Genomic DNA, 21,051 nt, shown 5'->3' with positions numbered 1-21,051 from the left:
TCTATGACTTATATAATGGTAAATACAGCAAAATATAGAATATACGTATATATAGACAATTTGAATATATGCCATTTGAAATGTTCTTCTAAGATGAGCAACGTTTTTTGTAGATTCAGTAATTTCACTGAATGTTCTTTGCCATTGAAGTGAAATAACTGAACATAAATGTAGGAGCCTGAGAAAAAATACAAATTTTAGAAGAAAATTTCAGACAGCATATAGAGCCTTTGGCATCTAAACTATTTATAATAGAAGGATAGTTCATCCAATAACCAAAATTCTGTCATCATTTATTCAACCTCAAGAAGACATTTTGAAGAATGTTGGCAACCAAACCATTTTGGTGACTTAATTTGTATAGACAGCAAAGTTTCATTTTTTGAAGTTAATTAATTAATTAATTAGCAGGTAAGCTGTATGTTTTGCCATACAATACACAGCCTATAATAAGACCAAAAAAAAAGCTACTGCATTGCAACCTAAACATCTTATCAGATTTCATTTCCCCTTTCCCTATATATATATATATATATATATATATATATATATATATATATATATATATATATATATATATATAGTATAGAATAGAGTATTGTTCAAGAATGATTGTATTTTAATGCACAACAGCGTACAATTCAATGAAAACAAATCGATTATACAGTAAATAAAGGACGCTAGAGGACTACACTCGGGGGAAAAGTTTAATCTAAAATATATCTTTATGATTTCATAACGTCTCCTAGTTATTAAGCCAAACGTTATCGCTTGCGTTTCCACACAAGCGCACTAGCGATATATTATACCGTCTCGTGCGAGGCAAACAAGCAACGACATCGTATCTCCTTGAAGGTCTGCGTAGAGACGACGGTGTAAACCGGAGAAGTGTGCGAGGTTTGTCAGGGGAGGGTGAGAGGGACGGCGAGAGGCGGAACAAACCGGTGTGTGTGCCCGGATACACGCTGAAACGGCTCGCCCGCACTGCAGATTAACTCTTCAGACGCCGGGGATGCTCAACACTAAAGCACAAGTCACACTATCAGCGTCCTTTGTTGTTTTTTTATGGGGATCCACTGGACGTTGTGAGGAGATCTTTCCCGGTGTTGATGATTTGAGCATAGGATTCAGACTCTGCGCGTTCCTCAGTATAATCGAGTAATCTGACAGGTATGTGACATCATGAAAACGAGAGTCAATGCAACCCAGTCCTTTCCGTCTCTCATTCACTCCTGCTTTATATAGTAGGCTATCATGCATTTTATCATATCTATGTCTTAAGCCGCTATGTGTCATCCTAACCAGATGATCCAGTGATGGACAGCTCCTCGACTGAGCGTAAGTGATGTGCACCGCATGACCTTTATTACTCCTAAACATTCACTGTCAGAATGTCAATATGTCGGACGGTGTCGTTACAGCATCGTCGATAAAGCTAGATTATATATATTTTTTAAAAGATACTGCTGCATGCTGTTGCTTTAAGTTTGCATGACACGTTTCTAATCACTATCAACTTGTTTGAGAGTTTTATGAAACCTGCTGTGAAAGGAGTTTTTCAGTCTTTCTTCTAGAATCTCTTTGAAGATCTTAACTGTCTGTAACTAGGCCAAAGTGACAGACAAGTTAACACTATGCTTAACATAAGCTATTTTTTTTTTTTTAGAATAGTTTCTTATATCAACACATATTGTATTCAAGGTTCGCAGCACCATTTGGAATGATTAAATAAGTGTAAAATATTGAAAAACATGTTTAGGACAACCCTGAATCGCAATATTGAACTCATGAGTGTGTGTGTGTGTGTGTGTGTATATATATATATATATATATATATATATATATATATATATATATATATATATATATATATATATATATATATATGCATGTGTATGTGTGTATAACAAATTGAAAAAAATGAAAAAATCGAGTCAATTACATTTGTCCAGTTAAATATAATATTATCCAAAGATATTTAACACTGCATTTATGTTACAGTTTGTATAGTGTATGTATTAACTGTAATTAAATATTTAGAAGTATTTAAACATTTAGATAAGTAAATAGATTTTTGCATTTATTAAATATGTTAATAAAAACCTATATATATATATTTTTAAATTACACACATAAAAGTCAACCACAAACACATCCAATTTGTATGTCAGAACAATGAATTGCCTACTTTGGCATAGCTCTGATGATAAAGACATTGTTTAGTGTCCATTTTTAGATTAACATAAAACATCTGTAATGCATTCAGTTGAAAAACTGATATCACTTCATCACAAAAAATAAAGTTAACTTACAAACGTGGGGTTCCTGCCATTTTTGTTGTTCTTTCCATTTTGTTAGAAAACCGCTCCTTATTGATTTCTTGAGCTCAAAGCGAGATATATTGATTTTCGAAATGTACGACAGCTATTTTCTTGTCTGTGTTTTTATACCGTGGGCAAAGACAGTCTGCAACATATCAAGCTTCCATCTGTAGAAATGATGCCGTAAAATTTACAGTCAAAGAACAAGAGTGTACCATCTTTGCACTCTAATCTGGACTGTCTTGAATGATAAAGCCTCTAGTTCGATGTCATTGTGTTTTTTTTATGTCCTTGTTACTAGTGCACGCTCTCAAAGGACTCTGCAGATAGGCACACTCCACTGGTTACTGAATTAAAGGAACCTCCACTTTCATAGAGCCTGAATATGCAGAATCAATTTACTTTCACAGATTACAGTAGCTTTGCTTTTTTGATATAATTTGTACCTGTTAACTCTCTTTACAGGTTTTTGCAGAAGTGGAATAGATATGATGAGAAATTCATCCCAGCTGTCAATATAAGCAACAAATCAACTCGATTTTCCTCTCTTCAATCTACCTCTGACAAGATCAGCCACCAATAACCCATCAACTCAGGCTGAACACAAAGCTTCCTTTGTGACTCTTAGAAGATCCACTTTCATCCTTCAAATCAACACCTCTTACATATCACTCATTATATTGTTGCAGGGAAAAGCCCTCAGCCAATCCAGTGGCTGACGGGTTGGGAGAAGGAGGAGCTTCAGGTCCCATCAAGTGTGTTGTGAGGTTAGTGGCGAACAGGCGAGCTGGTGCCGAATGCAGAACATCTTCGAGCAGAACTTGGACATGGCCACGGCTCTGCTTGCGGGTGAGAAGCTGAAGGAGTTGATCCTGCCAGGTTCCACACAGGATGAGAAGGGCGGTGCGCTGGCGGGTCTCATGGTGCAACTCAAACTAGAGTTGCCCTTTGACCGGGTTGTGACCATAGGAACTGTCATCATCCCTATACTCCTGGTCACATTAGTTTTCACAAGGAACTTTGCAGGTTAGTGGCATTATGCAGCATTATGGAAAAATAACACCTTAAGGTTTGCAGCAAGAAAGACTTTTGAATGCTATTCAATCTTAATAAGAGGTGATGATTTCTGAGGACCTGGGGACAGGAGAGCTCAACTTTATGCGAATGAACATCAACATGGTGATAGTAACCAAAATTTGAGTAACATATTCAGACTTTCTGATGCACATCTAGGCATTTATTTGATACATGCATTTCTATTAAATTGTTTGCTTCTTACCAATTAAAAAGTAATCATTTAATTACTTCAAAAATTGAAGTAATTAAATTATCTACTTCAGATTAGGATTCTAAATTAAATTAAAGTAAAAAAACAACTCAAACAAAATACAAAATATTATCAAATACAAAAAATACAACTAGTTTCATTTGATACGGAAATGATACTAAAAGAACTAAAACAAAAACAAATAAAATTGATAAAACTATATAGACTTTTAAAAAAGAAATTATTAAACACACATTTCTAAAGCTTAACTATAATTAAACTGAAACAGAAAATATAAAAATAAACTCATCTTGATTTTTCAATTCAGTAGGTTTATGCGAAATTCTCTAGTTTTCATAAAACTGAGTGGATATAAACATACTTAGACAAAACATACTTTATGCGTATGAAAAACTGATGACGTGGCATAAAACTTTAAATCAGGAATATTACACAACATAAATGGTGTTGCTGATAGTTTTTTTAAGTTGATCCATTATTAACCGATCTATAAAACTTTCTATGCTTTCCTGCTGTCCACTGCTATCCAGCAAAGGAGTGGTTAAATAATTTTTTGTTAGAGAGATTGTAGGGTGATTAAGTAAGAAAAGAGAGAGAGAGATAAAGAGAGGTTGTGGTGGTAGGAGGGGGTTTACTCTAAACGCTGAGTCAGTCTTACTGCATAGCAGCACCAACTGGCTGTGACTGAACATTGAGAACCCTGCTGGGCAGAAACATGCGGTATAGCTTAAATCTGAATAACTGTTGGAGATACACTAACATTTATGCTTACGAGAGTCGTAGTTGGAACTCCTTTGAGATTGCAGCTAAATTGCCTTTCCATACCATTTTAGAGCTACTACATTGCAGTATTCTTTCTATAATAGGAATACCCGTTGTATATCAGGAACGGAGATTAGTGAAGGCCAAGCCTTCATCGTTGTTTTGACTAAGGCTATTTAGGATAAATTGCAAGGATAATAATCTAAAACGGAAAGAAAAAGTAGAGCCTGTGACCAAGATTTTATTCCCATTTTATAACACATGCATATTTAGTTTATTAAATTAAATCTTATGAACATATTATTTTTCTTAACATTATTGATTCTGTGCAGGAGTGTAATCCACTGAGACCCAGAATAAGGTGGAATCATCTATAAGAGTACAGCGGCTGTGAAAGAATTACCTCTATCCTTGTCCAACTGGCACAGACAAATGTAGCATTTGTTTTATCACTGATTCATCATTATTGGCCTGTGCTGCCTTATACTATGCATTAAACCCATTCCAGCCTGATCACAGCTCGTTACTAGAAACAAATCCCTGCTGGGTACACCAAATGCCAGATTTTTCTGGATAGAGACAGTTGTAATATCCAGTGTTCTTATTTCACAGTTTTAGTTGCAGTTTTCGCCTTTTGATGAGAGCATCCTTTTAATTTAGTTAAGATTACATTATATATTTCTTAAATTGAAATGCACTATCAACAAAAAAAATGGTTGATTAAATAAAAATGTAATCTCTAGTTAACATCAGTTATAATAACTATAAAATAATTGTATTTTTTTTTATTTACTATAATATTTGCATTTCTGATAATCAATATATTTTATTACTACTAATTTTACTAATATTGTTCATCCCCTGGAAAGAAATCTCTGAAAGCGATTCCAACCATTATTGTTATAGTTGTGGTGCGAATCTCACTATTCTCTTATAATTAGCTTTTATTGTCCAACTTGGTATGAGCACTAGTGATATCTAATTGATGTAAATCCTAAATATTTAGTGAAGTGCAATTTTTCCTTCTCTTTTAGAGGAGTCTATATATTGCTACACTCCACACAACTTCACACGCGACCAGGCCCTGTATGCCAGAGGCTACTGCTGGACAGAGCTCGAGATGCAGTACCTGGTGTGGACCCCAGCTTCGCCTTCCCTGTTTGAGCACAAGTTTCTGCCCTATGCTCTCCTGGCCTTCGCAGGCATCATGTACATACCTGCTCTGGGATGGGAGTTCCTGGCCTCCACACGGCTCACCTCTGAACTCAACTTCCTCCTTCAAGAGATCGACAACTGCTACCACAGGGCAGCCGAAGGCAGAGCGCCCAAGATTGAGAAGCAGATCCAGTCCAAGGGGCCGGGGATTACGGAGCGTGAGCGCCGGGAGATCATCGAGAACGCAGAGAAAGAGAAGAGCCCCGAGCAGAACCTGTTTGAGAAGTATCTTGAGCGCCGTGGGCAGAGTAACTTTCTGGCTAAGCTGTACCTGGCACGACATTTAGCCATCATCTGCCTCAGCTCAATACCCATAACATACCTGAGCGCCTACTATGCCCGACAGAGGCAGAACGAGTTCACTTGTGCTCTTGGCGAGCCGCCGGACACTAGTAGCATCCCTGAACTGCGGCTAAATGTTAACTGCAAGCTACCAGCTGTGCAGCTCCAGCGCATTATGGCCGCAGTAGACATCTCTTTGCTGTGTACTATGAACCTCATTATCCTTGTGAACTTGCTGCATTTGTTTGTAGTCCGCAAGTCAAATTTTGTCTTCGACAAGCTGCACAAGGTTGGCATTAAAACACGCCGCCGCTGGCAGAAGTCACAGTTTTGCGACATTAACATTCTGGCCATGTTCTGTAATGAGAACAGAGACCACATTAAGTCTCTCAACAGACTGGACTTTATCACCAACGAGAGTGACCTCATGTATGATAATGTGGTGCGGCAGCTGCTGGCAGCATTGGCTCAATCCAACCACGACGCCACTCCGACTGTGAGAGACTCTGGGATCCAGACTGTTGACCCCAATATGGACCCTTCAGTGATCGGTGTGGGAGAATTGGGAGGAGAGCCCTCAGTAATCAAAAGACCTCGTAAGAAGATGAAGTGGATCCCCACATCTAACCCTCTTCCACAGCCTTTTAAGGTAAGACGTTCTCGTTCATATTTAGCTTAAGAATAGCGTACTTCTTGTTTGTGAAATGTGCCTCATAGTTTTTTGTTTTTATACAGGAACCCTTGACTCTAACCAGACTGGAAAACAGCATAAAAGCAGAGAAACCTAAACCAGTTCGAAGGAAGAATGTAGCAGATAGCATTATTGCTCCACTTCTGGACAGCAAGAGCACCCAATATCCTCCTACTAACAAAGGTACTAATATAATAATTTTTTTTGGTTAGTGTAGAGAATGTCATTAAAATCCTTCATTGATTGTGTTCCTAATTTTATTTTTCAGCTGCAGAAACAAATAATATAGAGAAGAAACACACACTGAACCTCTCGCTGGATGTTCATCCTTACATGCTAACCATTCAGAAAGCCAAAACAGAAACGGTCAATCCTGAGCCACCCCCGGTTGTTGAGCACTCTCTCAGTAATGTGTATATTGAGGGTCCGCATACAGTTGTCCATGTCTCATCTTCTCATACTGGTACGCTTGGATTGTCTTTAGGGATTTACAATTTATTTGGTACCATATTGGCGTTGTTAGAGTTTGCTGCAGGGATGGTGTATTTTTGTTGGCCAGTATTGAAGTTCCTTTGATAAAAAGTCAATAGGATGGTTTCATTTTCTTTATGATTATTACTTATTTTATTCATTAAGGAAATCTTCACAAATACAAATTTTGTGAAATTTTACATTTTGTTAGGCTATGAATACAAGTTGGAGTGTTTGAATTAGAATAGTTATAGCAAGCACATGAAGTATAAATATAATGAGGCTGTAAAAGCGGACTTGTTTCCTGTTTGGTGTGATGACGTCTAGATGTCTCACACTTTAAAATGTCTCAGACATCTGGATGTCTCTGTAGTCCTATTTATTAGACTTCTTGCCTTTTTCAAGGCACATGAAAGCTTAGAAAAATCACACAGTGGTATTAGAATAAAACCGTAGAAAAAACATGAAAGTGTTGAGCTTTTGTTAACCACAGACCTTATTTCAGGCATTCCAAAAATCACACTGACTGGGATAATGGAAATGGAAGTGCAAAAACGCTTTTAGATTAGGCTTTTAGGACTCCATTCCTGTAGTACTCAATTGTACATTCAGTAGATTGCCCAATTTTTTACATTTTTCCTATTTCCCATTTTTACATTACCTTTGCCTTATTTAACTCACCCAAATAAGCCAAAATTTTAAAGCAAATCTTTAGAAAATCTTTTATGAATTTATCAATTTCTACTCTTCTAAAATGCTGTTCTGAATGAATTGACTTGTAGGCTTTAAAATAATTTATCTTAGTTATTTATTTAGGCAAAATTGTATTTTAATATCAGTATTGGTTTATGTTTGTATTCCCTATAACTGTATATCACCTTTTCGTCCCCTTAGAGAAGAAAGAGTCTCCTCCACTGTCCACCACCACTGCCTTCTCCACAGCCACCCTCTCCACAGCATCATATATGAATGGTGGAACGCCCAGCATGCCTCCTCCAGACTTCCCGAAGGTCGAAGATCCTCTCAACCAGGGGACGGAGCCTGAGACCCAGCACGGGCCTTTTAGTCGAAACCCTTCACTCCCGCTGCTGAGCATCCATCACACCTTGTATGAGGACGAGGAGGAGCAAAGCAGAAGGGACAGACTAGCCAGACCGGGAGAGTTGATTGCTGCTGGAGAGTGCTGAAGGAAAATGAGGATGCACACCTGCACACACACTTACACACAAATACAAAAGCACTTAGAATATGAACTGAAGCACAAAGGAATATGCCGGATTTTTGGGTTATGTTAATGGTCATGCCATTAAAGGTGGAGCTCAGATTATTTCATTTTCAGAGATAAAGATTATGGGACATTGGGGCAGCCAATGTGTAACAGATTTTATACTCTTAAAGGTGCACTTAATTATTTTTATTTATGTTAAACTGAGTTTTCAGTTACTGGTGTATTAATAAAAACACTATTCATTTTTAATATTAAGCGCACCTTTCAAAATCATCTCCCAGCCTTACATCCACATACTCAGACGTGCGTAGTTTGAGGAAAAATAAAATCACCCATGACCTTGGTGCTCACCTTATGGGTTAATGAGTTCACTATTGACATTCCAATTGAAGGCAAGGCACATCAGAATTTTGCACAACGCACCATTTGTTCATGTGTCATCAATGTCCACATGATTTGGTGTTTTTTGTTTGTTTGGTTATTTTTTTAGCGATCAGCATATCTGTTTCATGTAGATGTCTTGAGGTATCCAACGCAATACATGTATTCTTAAAATATGCAACCTCATGTCTTACTGTCGCAATAATATGCACATTAGGAATGTATATACTGAGGTGTACAGAAAAAAACAGATAATATGAGAGATTTTAGACATTCTTTCAAAAAGACTTTCACATGGCGTATTCATCCACACACCTCTGGTGCACTTATCTAATGAGACTATATCGCTCTGGGTCTTTTAAGCAAGCACTCAAAGACATTCAACCCTGGATTGTCAGAAGAAATGTGTCTATACCAGCTTTTTGAACAGACAGAGATGTGACGGAAGGATATCAGCTTCTTCAGCTGGATATTTTCAAACTAAAGAGGATTCATAAAACATGCTTTTGATATCTAAATCACCATGAACCACAGTTCCTGTGTCATTCCACCTTTGTAAATCCTAGTTAAAACCTTTGATATTCACTTATGCATTTTGTGGTGAAGTATAACAAATGCCCTGCCAAAATACACTTTTATGATTGTGAGTGAATACGCACAATTAGAATCCAAGAGCACCTCTAACCACAAAGCATGAGATTGATATTAGAGATAGCTGCTGTTTTTCTAGCACATATCATGCATCCAAGTGCAATATTTTGATAACAATAATGTGATACAGGGAACAAAGATCATGAATGACAATACCATTAGAGGAGAAGGAACCACACCTGATTTTCCAAGTTTGAATTTTTAGATGTGTATATCAGTTGTCGGTATTATGGATGTTAATCTCAAACTTGAAAATCGAACATGGCATTCAGTATTTGAGCCAAAATGTTAAAATGGGGTTAGACGTGGCCATGTTACCTTAATTGTTTTTTTCTCGCATTTAGAGGAAACACTGTAAATTGTAGCACCATTTAATTTTTGTTATTTTGTTCTCCATTTTCCCCACACAAATTATTGACAAATGTTTGTGTTTGATATGTGTATATTTATGGAACTGCAGCATTTCAACCAAGTAACCTGCTTAGAGAAATAAATTAATCTACGCTAAAAAGAGAAAATGTTAGATTATCACGAGTTGTATATTGCATGTTATCATTTACGTGATTTTGAATCTCCTAGTCTATCAGGTCAGCCCTTTATCTTTTTTAGCCTCTCTCTAATGTGTTTGATGAGATATTTCTGTTATAGGTGAAACTCATTATAGTTCACCATGTTGTAAGATGCTGTAAGCAAGTTTTAATATAATGCATAAAATGCTTACTACCTCACAAAACACTGAAGCAAGTATGATGAGAAATGTCACCTGTCTCTGTAACAGTCTTACATAAACTTTGTTAACAGAATTCAAAGGAGCACCCATGCTTTTTAGCCAAACAGAAACACCTGATGGCTATTGATCTTTTTGTGTGTGTGTGTGTGTGTGTGTGTGTGTGTGTGTGTGTGTGTGTGTGTGTGTGTGTGTGTGTGTGTGTGTGTTTTTAAGGCTTGGTCATTGGCTGACAGCAGTCATCACCAGGTTAAGGAATAGTGTCTTTGTTTTTTTAAACTTTGTTTTCAGTTACTGTAATAGCCTATTTGAATGACAAGGTTAAATAGAAACTCGCAAATAACTAATGTAATCGGTTTAAAAAATCTACTTCAGGTGAAACAATTTGTTTTACAGTTTTTTAACCGTGAGTCAAAGTACTTTTACATCCGTTTTAGCGACTTTTGTTACTGTAGCTAAGCATACGAAATTTAGAAACGATACAATTTGCATTATAATACCTAAAAAAAATCTTAGAATAGATTAAGTATAAATATAATCTGTTATATTTGTTATACACAGCCTCACTCGCTATTATCCTATATACTACATTACCCAGAAAGCATTGCATTAACGGGCGGCGCTACAGAGTCACTTCACGCAAGCAGCTGACTGACTGTAGCTCTAACTTTAATCATTTCATTTTTGCCGAAGCTAGCAAATAAACTACAGTCAAAGGTGGCCGTTTTAGTATTTTTTAAATATCTCTGTAATAAAATGCAATATTGTTATCGTCACGGCGCACCAAAATAAGTAACTTATTGTTAGTTAGTTCTTTAAAGTTTTTAAAGGGGCTTAGTTTACATTAGCATAGCATCAGCTAACAGCTGCGTGGATGTGTGCGCAGCTAGCCTGTAGCCGAACTACATTGTCAAGAATCATCCCTCACTACAACTGACTGTCCGATCTCGGTCCGATACGATTCGTTGCTTTCCTGGGAAGAGCGGACAAGCTGTCTGCCAAGTCAAATGTAAGAGTTATTTTTTATATTTGCTGCTTTTTCGATGTGGTGACTGAGATTGCAGCTAATAGTCCAGTGGATTTTGCGGTTCAGTTTTGCCTTATTTTTTAATTGACTTTTTATTACTTACATTTAAAATGCGCTCGGCTTTTCTAAGAAATGTAACCGCTTGCAAAAGCGTTTTAAAAGCTAGAAAGTGGAAGCTGTCTGAATTGAGTTTGGCGTGCTAACCAGGTGGTCTGATGACAGCAGGTCGCCACCTTTAATGTCTGCCTTCTGTATGATTAGATCTGTTACATGGTCAGCATAAAACGCTTTGTTGTGCAGCTCAAAAGATCGTTATCCGATCTTAACCCTCATCAAAACAAAAACGATTCATGTTGTGCTGGAATCACAGTAGTTCGAAAAGTGTACGTGGTGTAATTGCACGAGACAAGATGGCAGGCTGATAATGAAGTCTGATGACTCACTTTACTCAAGCAACCCAACTGCACAAGTCAGGAAAGTTCAAAATCCCTTAATTAAACAGTGCCCGGTTTAGTGTTGAGGCATATATTTCAAACAGGCCAGTACACAGCCTTCCAAAGCTCTGTAAATCTGTTGAATGTCTTATTATGTGGGTTGTTTTTGTGCCTGACTCATATGATCTTTACTTTCAGGTTGAGGTTTTACTGAACAGCGGACAATGGATCAGGACAACAACTCTGAGGTAAAAATTAGGAGCTTGTAGGTTTTGTTTTGTCTTTAGCAGGTTGAGAATTCCGCTAAAGTATTTAAAAACTAACTTATTTCCGTGGTGATGAATTTTTACCTGTAGATAGTAAGGATTTGCTTCAAGACTTGTACCGCTAAATTGAAATGCCGTTTGTTATGGTTCACTGATTTGGCTTCCTGTGCTTTTCATTCACACGTTCGCCTTTTCATTATTGTTTATGGCACTCTCTTTTGGCTTCTTGTGGGTGCTGAAAGTATTGGATAATCGCCTTTTGTTTGTTTAGGTGGGCCTTTCCCACTATGAAGAAATATGCACAGCATTCCTTGTTTGAATGAAGCTTTAAAACTGCTCAAGATGTTTTTCAAGGTTGAGCGAATAATATGGCGGTTCCTAGAAGTGAATGGCAAGCTTTTTCACACCTGCTTTGTGGACGATGAAGATTATAATGAATAATTTTTGTTTTTAGGATGACTCGGTTGGCCAAGCAGAAGATGACACACAACCTCCATTTCCTCTTGGACTCTGTGAGTAAACTCTGATTTAAAGCTTACAAAATAAAATTTTCTTTTATTTGATTTTGTAAGAAATGGTGCTGTGTAGTGTAGTCCCTAAAATAACACTAAGGATGATTTAAGTTTTGAATGTTTTATTAATTGACTAATATGAATACAGAATTAATGAAATGGATCTTTTCAGTTTGGTTTATTGTTAGTTTTCCTTTACCGTGCTTGGTTTTATTTTTTTATTTTTTTTTATTTAATTTAGTATTTATAGAATTTTAGGTTTACCAACTTTATATGCTAACTTGTATAAGATGATTTTCAATTAACCATATTAAATTTCCCAGCACAGACTAGTATTATTTCTTTCTAGTGGTATTTTGATTGATAATGCAGGAGGGTTGTAAAGGTTTCAAGTTTTATAACACGGCATGCTTCAGAATCAATTTAATTTGGCTTCTGTTGTTCCAGATATGTTTTTAGTCCCCTTTCATGTTTTGGTTAAATATTTTATAAGTTTAAAGCATACTTAATTGCTAACTTAGCGATTTTAATTCATCTATGTTAGAAAATTAAGCTTAATTTTAACTTAATTTTAACTAAGTTTTGAACCGCTTTCAAATGTAACACCACCTCGAAAAATTTTCAAATCTTATACTTTCTAAAGCTCATCCTTCCAACGTCTGTGCTCCAGTAGTGCTTGAAAAGAAGACTATTTACGTACTTTTGTTTACGACTCATTTTCTATTTTCGTTTGTGACTTTTCATTTCTGAAACTGGTTCTATTGCCGTACTTTTGTTTACGACTTAATTTCCGCTTGTCATTTTTCAGCGCCAACTAACTAGTTATCTAAAAATATTTTCTAGTAGCTATGCCTCTGCTAAATATACAATAGTAGGAAGTGTTCTTGCTCCACCTCTTATGTTCTTCAGATAAATAATATATGTTTTGTCTGTTTAGCAGACTCTGAAGCAGTAGAAGTTTTGTGGCAAGTGCGTGCCCAGCGCCGACAGACTGAGCCAGACCTGCCGGACACCGTGACGCGCCTCACCACACCTGAGGGCAGTATTGTGTACCTGGTTGGCACGGCCCACTTCAGCGACAGCAGCAAGAAGGATGTTGCCACTGTAAGCATTAGCTTTCTTTTTTATGGACTAACATCAGTTCTACTGATCGATCAAATTCTGTTTTGTTACTGTGTACCCCGTTTCAGACGATCCAAGCGGTCCAGCCAGATGTGGTGGTGGTGGAGCTATGCCAGTATAGAGTATCCATGCTTAAAATGGATGAGAAGACTCTTCTAAAAGAGGCTAAAGACATTAACTTGGAGAAGGTCCAGCAGGCCATTAAGCAGGTCAGCCGTGGCATAGTTATTATATTGCCAAACGCGTTCCTCTGCGTTTTCATTAATCAACGTGTTACTAGTCTGACTTAATTTTTTACTCTCTGTTTTGTTTTCGCATTTCTCATGTCAGAATGGAGTGATGTCCGGCCTCATGCAGATATTGCTGCTCAAAGTCTCGGCTCACATTACAGAACAGCTGGGCATGGCCCCCGGAGGAGAGTTTAGAGAAGCCTTTAAGGAGGTCAGTGTGGATGCACATGCTCTCGCTCGCTTACGCAGTCCTCTTAGTGCTGACATGCACTGTAACTCATGCACTCGCTTCTGACTCCCAGCAGATGTCACCAATTATCAAAGAACAATAAATGCACATAGTCACGAAACATGAAACCTGTGGACACTGCAGCGCATCAAAGACTGGTCTGCATAAATAAAATATGTGTTTCCTTCTGTTTTACCCAATGCAGGCAGGAAAAGTGCCCTTCTGTAAATTTCATCTTGGGGATCGGCCCATTCCGGTAACCTTTAAGCGTGCAATAGCTGCTCTCAGCCTGTGGCAGAAGGCTCGTCTGGCCTGGGGCCTGTGCTTCCTCTCTGACCCCATCAGGTACTATCTACAAAGTTTTATACGTAGACTATAAAGACTATTACATAAAACTTTCTTAATTTAACCTCGTATTCCAACAAGCTCAATGAAGTCTTTTAGTTTAAAGACAGTTATTAATTGTTCAAATATATAGGATTAATTTTGTTTAAGCAAAGCTTTTTCTTAATGTGTGTGAAATGTGACCTGGACATGTTGGTATGTGTTTTTTTTTTTTGCTCTTGTCAGCAAGGAGGATGTAGAGAAGTGTAAACAAAAGGATCTTCTGGAGCAGACCATGTCAGAAATGATTGGCGAGTTTCCAGCCCTTCACCGCACTATTGTTGCAGAACGAGACATCTACCTCACACACACACTCAGACAAGCAGCGCGCTGTGTGGAGGCGCCTCCTAATGCTGAGAGTGAGTGCTGCATGCCACAGTCTTTGCTGTCAAGTGATAGCACTGATTTGATCTAGGGAAATTTCTTGAGTTTAAAAATGCATATTCTGGTATGCTCAGTGTGTTTAACACACAATACTGTCGTGTCATTCCAAACTTGTATGACACTTTTTTTTTTTTTTTTTTTTTTTTTTTTTTTCTTGGAATATAAAAGAAGATATTTCTGAGGTTGACCAGTTTCAGTTCACATTGACCTCCATTGTATGTTTGGCTACCAACGTATCATCTTTAAAGTTCCACAGAGGGAAAAAAAAATTCATATATGCTTGGGAAGACATAAGCATGAGTAAATTATATCATTGCTAGACTAAAATTAAAGCTATTATCTTTTCACCTGAATTACTTAAATTTGAAATAAACATGTATGAAACCTATATTCAACCTGAATTAATGCTAAAAAATTTACAATAATGGCAAGAGCACATAAAATTAAAATGAAGGCTAATTCAAAATAAAGCTGAAACGAATCTGCCAGTGCTTCATTCAAGCGAAAAACATATTTGGAGTCATGTTACCTGTTATATTCTTCAGAAGTGCCTGCTGTGGTGGTTGGAGTGGTCGGGATGGGTCACGCTCCTGGTATTGAGAGGAATTGGGATAAAGAGCTCAATATTCATGAGATCATGAGGTATGTACCGCACAACTACATCCACTGTGTTATCTAATAGTACCAGATATATCATGACAAAATTTTTTATTTTTTTCCCTTGTAGCGTGGCTCCACCATCTCGCTTTGGCTGGGTAATACGCAACGTGTTGAAAGGAGCCATGTGGGGGCTTCTGGGTTACGCCTGCTTCCGTGCCAGCAAGGGTGTAGGGAGAGCGTTACTCTCCTTACCCACAGTCCAGTCATTGCTTGAAAATATACTAACACCTTCCGCTTGACCCTACTTTTATCAGCACAGACTTTTCAGCAGTGAGATCAGGATGTCACACTGAACACCAATAGCCTTAACTACAGGATGGTGGTTGGGTGAAGGGGAAAATTAAGGGGCAAACATAATCTCCATTCCATATGAAATAAACAATATGGGTGGAAGCTTTTGTCTAGCTCTCTACCTCCTCAGCCCTCTGTCCATCCGCTCTGTGGACGCAGAGCTGTACTGCCAAAGAAATCGGACCGTGCTTTCTTTCCCCTTTTTCCTCTTCTTAAAGTATGACCTACTAGGAAATTAGCTGCTGCGGATTTCCAGCTAATCATTCGACTTGAACTGAAGTTTTATTTTGCTGTGATTTACCCTTGGTTGGCTCCTTCAAGCAGTTGATGCATTTTGTTTCCCAGCAGACGGTGTTCAGCAGACTAGTATTGTTATTCCCTTAGAGTCAACATTTTAATCTGCGACCTAATCTGTACTTCATTACGAACGAATGATAAAGCCACCTTTTTTTTATTAATGGTACTGTATTGCATAATTAGTTTTAAACCTGAATTGCGCAATAGGACCATTTGTGAAGGAAAGCATTGCTCAGATTTTGTTTAAAAGAAAGGTGATGATGATGATAAATTCAAACAATGAACTTTGGGAAATTTCTCACGACCAAAGTGTTTTTGGTTTCACTGATTGAATATGTATGTTTCTGACAAAAAGACTTGAAATGAGTGGAAGTGAAACAACCGCACGCAGTGTTTGAGAGCTTCAAGTCACATCCAGTAACGGGGGGGTGAGCATGGTTGCTTGGTTTTTCCAGTTACCTGATAAGCCCAACGTAAACTTTGCCCATGCTAGCTATCAAGTGCCTCCTACCACATGACCTGGAAAAAGGGCTAAAAGGAACAGGACAGGGTGTTTCGCTCTCGTTCCATATGGTCATAATAAATGGGTACTATTAAATCTGGAGTCCTCCTGTTTCACTCACAGTTCCATCATTCGTTCTTGCTAATAGGATGTTTCTAGAAATTTGTGAATTATGCAATTAATTAGACACGCTGCATTGTTTATGCAATATGTTGTTGTAAGATGAGAGATCAAATTCATTTACTTTCTTTTACCATGTAATCGTTCTTAGTCATAATTCACCACTAACTCAAAGCATAAATCACAAGAGACCATCAAAATGACTTGAAACTGCAAGTGTAGAGAACCGTTAAAGAAGGCGAGAAAATGCTTCTAAAAGAAAAGCCATCAATAGCACGGGCCATGCTTTATATGGATGGATGGATGGAAGGAAAGGTTGGGAGTGTTTCTTTGTGTTTAAAGCCTTACTGGAACTGCTGCTTCACATCTTAATTTGTTTTTCCGTGTAGATTTTTACAACTGTCTCTTATAGGGTGACTGAAATCAGTTTTAAATGTGGCATCAATGGTCACAGGCACATATGAAGCACATAACACTTGAGTGTTGCGGGGAATGCTAATGCCTTCTGTTCTTCTAAATTAGTTGCTGAATGGAAAAAGCTCTCTTTTGAACTATCGTGGGGCTCAAATTAAGACGTGATTAAAGCTTTGCATGCATGCCATGGTATGCTGAAGAAGGAAATGACTATATGGATGTATCTGCATGATTAAGTGTGTAGGTGGCTGATTGGATTATTTAATTGGATTTTTTTTTTTTATAACATATTGTAATGGTTTTAAATATATATATTAGCATTCTGAGACATTTGTCAGTGCCCTGGTGCTTAATGAGTATTTCTATTTGTATAATAGTTAATGCGTTTAAATTTTATTGGAATGGATCAAGGTAGTTGCAAACTAATTAAACAGATTGACTAACTGATTGGTTTAATACAATGTATTTAAAAAAAAAAAATCTACTGATCCAATGACCCAGTAGTCTAGTTCTCCTGTCGCTGTCTTCCTAAAAACTCTTGTCTTCCTGTTAACTTTGTGCAGTTTTACTTTTTGATCATCTAAATCTGCTGCACTGGGTGAGAAATGAAGTAGTCAAAGGTATTTGAGGCATCTCTTTGTACATCCTTCAGGTTTAGTGCTACAATGTCATGTTTTTTTCTATCCAGTGTTAACTGTGGAAAAGGGGAATAAATGGTCCAACTTCTTTTGTTGGTGCTATCATTTTGTCCTTCTTCTTAAGGAAGCTAATGCTCAAATATCTCATTAATTAAAAACTTAAATTTTACAATATTTGTCTTTCGTATATTCAAGAAGAGTTTTAATGCTTAAAGAGTGCATATACATGCAGTGCTGGGTAAATTACTTAAATTACATGAGGAAAATTGTAGTTAATGTTTACTTGCTAATGTATTCATATTTTTTTTGCATTACTTTTGTCTAACTTATTTTAAACTTGCTATTAAACATACCATGTTGACATAAAGCAAATAATTAAATGATAGAAATGTAAAATAAAGATAATTTAAACACTAAAAACAATTATTTTCCTGTATGCCAGTGTGACGTTTACGTGGCCAGTCTATTTTGTGAATACCGTTAAAACTAAATGCTGTATATTTCACTTTTCGGTGGGAAAGGATGATGGACAGAAACGCTCTGAAACGTCTTTTTGTTTTTGGACTTATTTTTATATGTATATATATATTGTTAATAGAACAAGCCTCACTTTTTATTTTAGTTTATTTGAATGCATTTTTCGTGTTCTTTTTCCTTTACACGAATAAGAAAAAAACTGATTTATCAGTGTAATTATTCCTTATATGTTTGTATTTGATAAAGTTAAACAAACAAACAAAAACTTTTCGATGGGAACAGGGTTCCTGTGTGTTTGTTTCTAGGGGGAACAAAAACAACGACGGACCAGATTTCCGTGGTATTGAGAACAGCTTGGTTCTCTTTGCAGTTACGTAAGGATGACTGTCACTTTTTCCTAGTCTGCTTAACTAACAAGCTTTGTTAGACATCAGTACTATGTGAATGGCTCCTGCTGGAGCGCGTGTAGCGCGTCTTTATAACTCATTTCCCGGTGTTATTTTACGTAGATCGCTATCACATGTGGGGATGGACGATATGGGCATAAGCACAAGCCGCTCTTGCCTTGAGCGTCTGGAGTTTGACAATGTTGCTCTTAAAAAACTTCCACTAGACTCATCCACTGAACCAGGGGTCCGACAGGTCCGGGGGGCCTGCTTCTCTAGAGTCCAACCCACCCCCCTGAAGAACCCAAAGTTTGTGGCAGTCTCAGGTCCAGCATTGGGACTTCTGGGTCTTGATGCTGTTGAGGTTCTGAAGGATCCACTGGGCCCAGAGTATCTCAGCGGATCTAAAGTGATGCCAGGATCAGAGCCTGCTGCCCATTGCTACTGCGGACACCAGTTCGGACAGTTTGCAGGACAGCTTGGGGACGGAGCTGCATGTTATCTGGGAGAAGTGAAAGCCCCGGTGGATCAGAGCCCCGAGTTACTGCAGGAGAATCCCACGGGAAGCTGGGAGATCCAAGTGAAGGGTGCTGGGCTGACACCATACTCTAGGTAACAGGCCTGCTACTGCATTTTCATATACTTGTGGTAATCTGATTAACTGACTGTTCAGATTTAAAATGACGTCTGTTCCACTTTTATTTCCTTTGTTCAATTTTTGTCCTGTTTTTAGGCAGGCAGATGGACGAAAGGTTTTGCGCTCCAGCATACGTGAGTTCCTGTGCAGTGAGGCAGTTTTGCTTTGGGGTCCCGACCACTAGAGCCGGATCAGTAGTGACTTCAGATTCACGAGTCATGAGGGATATCAACTACGATGGCAATCCACGCATGGAAAGATGCTCTGTGGTCTTGCGCATTGCTCCCAGCTTCATTAGGTAATCTGTTTAGTTTTTTTTCCCTAAATGCTTTCTCAAGTAAGTGTTAGTTTAGTATTCTTTGTGTACTATATATAATTTTATAAGCTTTTGTTATTTTACTCTTTTTAATATTTCTATTAGTCTTCATTTTTAGTTTTATAAATATTAGTTCTTTTACTTTTTCCTTAAATGATTGATTAAAACGGCTTTAGCTATTAACAACATCAGCACCACTGTCTCAGCTCTCTCTTTTGTCCTGAGGTTGAGGAACCAGAGGATGAGATGCTCATCACAGATCTTATTCAGTTGTAATACCTGTCAGTGAAATAATGTCACTTTTAGGTCTAGCTGTCATTGTTCTAGGTGTTAATATGTTGACCTGATTCTTGATGCAGGTTTGGGTCGTTTGAGATCTTCAAACGAGCTGATGAGTTCACTGGCCGTCAAGGTCCCAGCTATAGCCACGATGAGGTCAGAAGCCGGATGCTGGATTACGTCATTGAGACTTTCTGCCCAGAGATCCACAGAATCACTCAGAGCGCATTGAGAGAATACTGCTTTCTTCAGAGAGGTAGACTGAGATCTATACCAAATACCAATGCTGAGCTGCAGCTGTAGTATTGATCCACACCGAAACACCAGATCTTTTTTTCTTCAACCACCTCCTTATCCTCAGTGACCTTATTTACCTGAATGACTTTGGCAGGCTACCATCATCAGATTTAGCTAAGACTATATTAGAGCATGTTAGCACTGATTAAATTTAACTAATGTAAATTTAATAAAATACAATTTCTTTAAATAGAACTATTGTACATGTGACTTACTAATAAGAATAAATACTAGCACAATATTTTATTTGAATTCTTATTGCATTTATTACTAAAATATTTTTGCAGTTTTAACAGGATATAATGGGAATGCGTGCCCTTGTTCTGACTACTACATTAATTTTTAATATTCCTTTTGATGAGTAGTCTTTATTATTGTGCTTTTCTATATGTGCTTGAGATGCAATTTTTGGTTACACTTTATTTTAAAGAGTCCTTGTTGTAGTGTAATTATACATTTTAAGTACTAATTTCAATGTCAGTCACTTCATTTTGCTTATTATATATGGTTAGGATGGAGGTTTGATTTGAGATTCACGATGCATGCAAGTATGCATAATTTATTTTTATTATAATAGTAAATTACATTAATCCGATTTTCTAATCCTGAGTACAATTATGTATGCTATAGTTATGTTATTGTTATGTTATTTTGTTTTATTTAAAATAATAAACCAATCCTATTTATAATTAACATTTGAGGCTTAATACTATAGACAAACAACAACTGTAATTGCAGTTACAATAATCAACATAATTGTGTTTTTATTTATAATCATGTAGCCTACAACAAGGACATCTTAAAAATAAAAGTTTTTTTTTGTTTGTTTTTTTTTTTTTATTACTAGGTGACCTTCTGAACAGCGAAAAGAGGCTGGTGGCTCAGTGGCAGTGTGTGTGGGTTTCTGTCCTTAGGGTCCTCAATACTGATAACATAGGCATCCTGGGCCTAACTTTGGACTATGGGGCCTTTTGGTTTCATGAGCCGGTAATGTCTTACATGAAAACTCAAATGTAATTCTGACGTTCAGCAGTCATTTTGCATTAATTAACTTACGAATTCATACATTTTCCCTCTTTGTTTTTCTTCTAGTTTTTGACCAGATTTCATCTCTGTAATGCCTCCGATACTT

At 37.3% G+C, this 21,051-nt stretch overlaps 3 protein-coding genes across 4 annotated transcripts; all 3 read left to right on the top strand.

Annotated features, from left to right (window-relative positions):
- Positions 1–821: 821 nt before the first annotated feature.
- LOC122323004 (pannexin-2-like) lies at positions 822–8,935 on the top strand. The gene is given in 9 exon segments (XM_043216614.1): positions 822–1,170; positions 1,306–1,338; positions 2,787–3,347; positions 5,406–5,483; positions 5,486–5,519; positions 5,521–6,517; positions 6,604–6,742; positions 6,828–7,022; positions 7,925–8,935. Coding segments are annotated over 7 exon segments (1,965 nt in total). The 5' UTR covers positions 822–1,170; positions 1,306–1,338; positions 2,787–3,118; the 3' UTR covers positions 8,218–8,935.
- Positions 8,936–10,642: 1,707 nt separating this feature from the next.
- Positions 10,643–15,798, top strand: LOC122323007 (traB domain-containing protein-like). Of its 2 annotated transcripts, none has more exons than XM_043216620.1 (10): positions 10,643–11,026; positions 11,677–11,726; positions 12,199–12,256; positions 13,197–13,360; positions 13,447–13,587; positions 13,709–13,819; positions 14,043–14,182; positions 14,408–14,580; positions 15,151–15,247; positions 15,333–15,798. In XM_043216620.1, exons 2-10 carry the CDS (start codon positions 11,703–11,705, stop codon positions 15,502–15,504), a joined length of 1,080 nt encoding a protein of 359 aa, XP_043072555.1. In that variant the 5' UTR covers positions 10,643–11,026; positions 11,677–11,702; the 3' UTR covers positions 15,505–15,798. The 2 variants fall into 2 exon arrangements, with proteins under 2 accessions (XP_043072555.1, XP_043072554.1); XM_043216619.1 differs by having other exon boundaries at positions 13,194–13,360.
- Positions 15,799–18,285: 2,487 nt separating this feature from the next.
- LOC122323008 (protein adenylyltransferase SelO-1, mitochondrial-like) lies at positions 18,286–19,766 on the top strand. Its single transcript, XM_043216621.1, has 4 exons — positions 18,286–18,378; positions 18,514–19,002; positions 19,124–19,325; positions 19,703–19,766. Exons 2-3 carry the CDS (start codon positions 18,533–18,535, stop codon positions 19,209–19,211), a joined length of 558 nt encoding a protein of 185 aa, XP_043072556.1. The 5' UTR covers positions 18,286–18,378; positions 18,514–18,532; the 3' UTR covers positions 19,212–19,325; positions 19,703–19,766.
- Positions 19,767–21,051: the final 1,285 nt, after the last annotated feature.

Source organism: Puntigrus tetrazona, chromosome 18 (genome assembly GCF_018831695.1).
Source record: "Puntigrus tetrazona isolate hp1 chromosome 18, ASM1883169v1, whole genome shotgun sequence".
Taxonomy (NCBI): Eukaryota; Metazoa; Chordata; class Actinopteri; order Cypriniformes; family Cyprinidae; genus Puntigrus; species Puntigrus tetrazona.
The sequence above is the reverse complement of the archived record's forward strand: the minus strand, read 5'-3'. Positions and strand labels throughout refer to the sequence as shown.